General features: G+C 33.4%; 1 protein-coding gene across 2 annotated transcripts in view; it reads right to left on the bottom strand.

Moving 5' to 3' along the window:
• Positions 1–863: 863 nt before the first annotated feature.
• Positions 864–2,877, bottom strand: part of LOC110025393 — a 46,019-nt gene continuing 44,005 nt past the window's right edge. For both annotated transcript variants that reach the window (XM_020725847.1, XM_020725848.1), the window contains one exon: positions 864–1,218. In XM_020725847.1, the coding sequence (XP_020581506.1) occupies positions 1,051–1,218 (168 nt within the window). In that variant the 3' untranslated portion in view covers positions 864–1,050. The remainder of the gene's footprint in view (positions 1,219–2,877) is intronic.

Genomic DNA, 2,877 nt, shown 5'->3' with positions numbered 1-2,877 from the left:
TGATCCTAACTCCTGTAATAAAGAAAACCATGTGGGGGTTATCTGATCGAGTAAATCATTAAGAGAGTGCTTTAGCAAATGGGGAGCATCTGCCTCCATTAACGCCCTGCACAAGCTTCTAATACTCCACCTTTAATGCTTCACAATGCTCATTGGCCTCCATTTATTGCTAAATGAGACTTTTAATGCCTAATATTTGACCATTAACATTTTTATGAAAATTTTTTTGCTATTTTAACCCTTAACTTTTAATGCTTCAAAATGGTCATTGGCTATATTTTATTGCTAAATGAAGAAATAAATGCTCAGGAAATTCTCATCATTGAGTGCAAAACACAAATCATATGTATGCATGCTTATCATAATCCTCAACTTTTATGTATTTGCATATCTAACACCTAAACATTCATATTTACATTCATAGAAATACCACTATCACCATCAATTAGAAGTTAAATACACCTCTTGACGCATAGGTTTATGACACCAAAGTGTGATAAAACTATGCTGTAGCCTGTTTAAGAATAAAAGAAGTTGAGGAAAATGACATGACATCAAATTCCAATCTATTTACATATCTAACACCTAAAGTTTGTTTTTTTACATTTATACCACCCAAATCTTTTATCACAAAAAAGAAAAAAACACAGTTTTTTTAAAAAAGTGAAACACATCTTTTGCGTGCATAGGAATAGTGGTATTTATGTAAAAATTGATGATTAGGTGTTAGATATGTAAATATATAAGAATTAAGTGGTATGTATGTAAATCTTTCCATAAAAGATTAATACAAGAGCTTCCACCCACAGATAAACCTGTATCAGCTCTAATACGACATCAAGGATTAAAGCATGTCTGGTTACTTGAACAAAATTAATCTATTTCATGGTTTCAGCAGTAATACTATACAAAACATCAACAGCCAGCCACAACAACACATCCCCTTCAGTATTTTAACCAAGGAATTATGGTCTGATCCACAATAAACTACATTTAATGGGATCTTTTTGTCACAAAAAATATATATATATTACATTAATGCAGATCAGGCTAATCTTCCAGGATCTGCTGCTTCTCAGTCTCATTGGCATTTGTTCCCAAACTATTTTCAGTGAAGCTTATGGAGTTATTGATGTTGCGGCATTGCGTTAATTGCTGTTGAAGGCTCTGGACAAGTAGATTGAGTCTCTGAATATTCTTCTCTTGAGATAAAATTATCTGACACAAATAAAAGAGCTTAAAAATGTAAAAAACACACAGCACAGTGATAAGTTACAAAATAAGAGCACAATCCAGTTAAAACAATGAAGTAGAAGGGTCTTTTTGGGGCAACTATAATTTGAAAATTAACGTTTGTTAAAAGAGAAATTCACACCTTCAGACGGTTGTAATATCATAATCAGCATCTTCTAAAGCAACTGATTAAAAAAAATGCATGAAGGAAAACAAAGTAAAAGGAAGAGGACTGCAATAAAAGACTAAAGCTTGAGCTTGCCGGAGGCGGAGAATTACAAACTCATTCATTCTTGTTTGTTTGTTTTTTTTCTTTTGCTTCTTTGGTGTTTGGCAGCCGGGTGCGGAGTGTAAATGCCATATAAAAGAATCATGAAAAAAAAAAAGAAGAAGCAAAATGAGGAGCTGGAAAAATAACCAAACAATAGGAAGATGGGTTTCAGTGGACTGCGGGGTTAGAAAAAAGTGATAGAATTGGAAGAAAGAATGCTGATGAGCGCAGTGAAGAAGTTTTGAATGAAACTTGCTTGGTTTTGAACCTTGAAATAAACATCAAAGCTAGAGAATATGGAGGGAATGGGATCTTGACATCACGGATTTGCAACTTGCAAGCACCTTTCGCTAACTCTTCATTAAAAAAAAAAAATACATCAAATTATAATACTAAAACCGTGAATTTAGATCATCACAGGCTCCCAAATTTTGGATTTAATGTACTTGATTCCTTATGAAAGTAACATTAAATCCAAGTGTTTCAATTAGATGAGGAGAAAATTGAACAAGTCGAGCCAACTGCTTTTAAGGTTAAATTTAGACACAACTTTGTAGAAACTGTATCACTTTTGCATAAGGATATAAAAATTGAATGGCCCTTACATGTTGTCGGTCAAATTTTTTCGATTGATTAGATTTATTTGAAAAATATGATATATGAAAATAATTTTTGAGATTTAATTTAAATATAAAAGATATATAGTTTGGGTTTTGAAAGTAGTATGTTTTAATTTTTGAAAAATAAGAACAAATGGATCTCATTCGTCTAATAGTTTGCATAATCGTGTCTGATACCGCGAATACTACACCCTCCCGAAAGATAAGTGTAGACCTCGGCGACAGACCCAATCCTGCAAACTAAGAGATTTGTGACATCCGTTTGGTCTGCGAACCTTTTTATGGTATCCGACAAGTTCCCCTATTTAATACAAAGATTAAATAGGATTTATTTTACCTGGGTTCCAAATTCCCTATAAAGGTAAGCCCCTATAGTTAATTACATCTCAAATGATTGAAGTCACTTGAGAAAACTCTCGATAATGATCAATGGTTCTAGTCTTCAAGATTTCAAGATTTAGGTTTTCACGGTAGGACATGAAAAAAAAACAAGTGGGAGTGACTCAAGTAGGAACAATTCTTTCAGGAATCCAAAGAAAAGAAAAGACAGGGGATGTCATAGATCATGAGGAGAAAACCTCAGTGACATCCCGAAATATCATACTATGTGGCTGCGTTTTTAGAAAAGATGTTATTTGAATGTTCAATCCTGCCAATTTTATTATTTGGGACTTATATTTGCATAATAATACCCGATTATGCAAATAACCCGCGACATTAAGAGGGTTTACGTCGTGTCACACGACAACCTCG

This window comes from Phalaenopsis equestris, unplaced genomic scaffold, assembly GCF_001263595.1.
Source record: "Phalaenopsis equestris unplaced genomic scaffold, ASM126359v1 Scaffold000297, whole genome shotgun sequence".
Lineage (NCBI taxonomy): Eukaryota > Viridiplantae > Streptophyta > Magnoliopsida > Asparagales > Orchidaceae > Phalaenopsis > Phalaenopsis equestris.
Note: the sequence above shows the minus strand (reverse complement) of the source record. Positions and strands in the feature narration are given on the sequence as shown.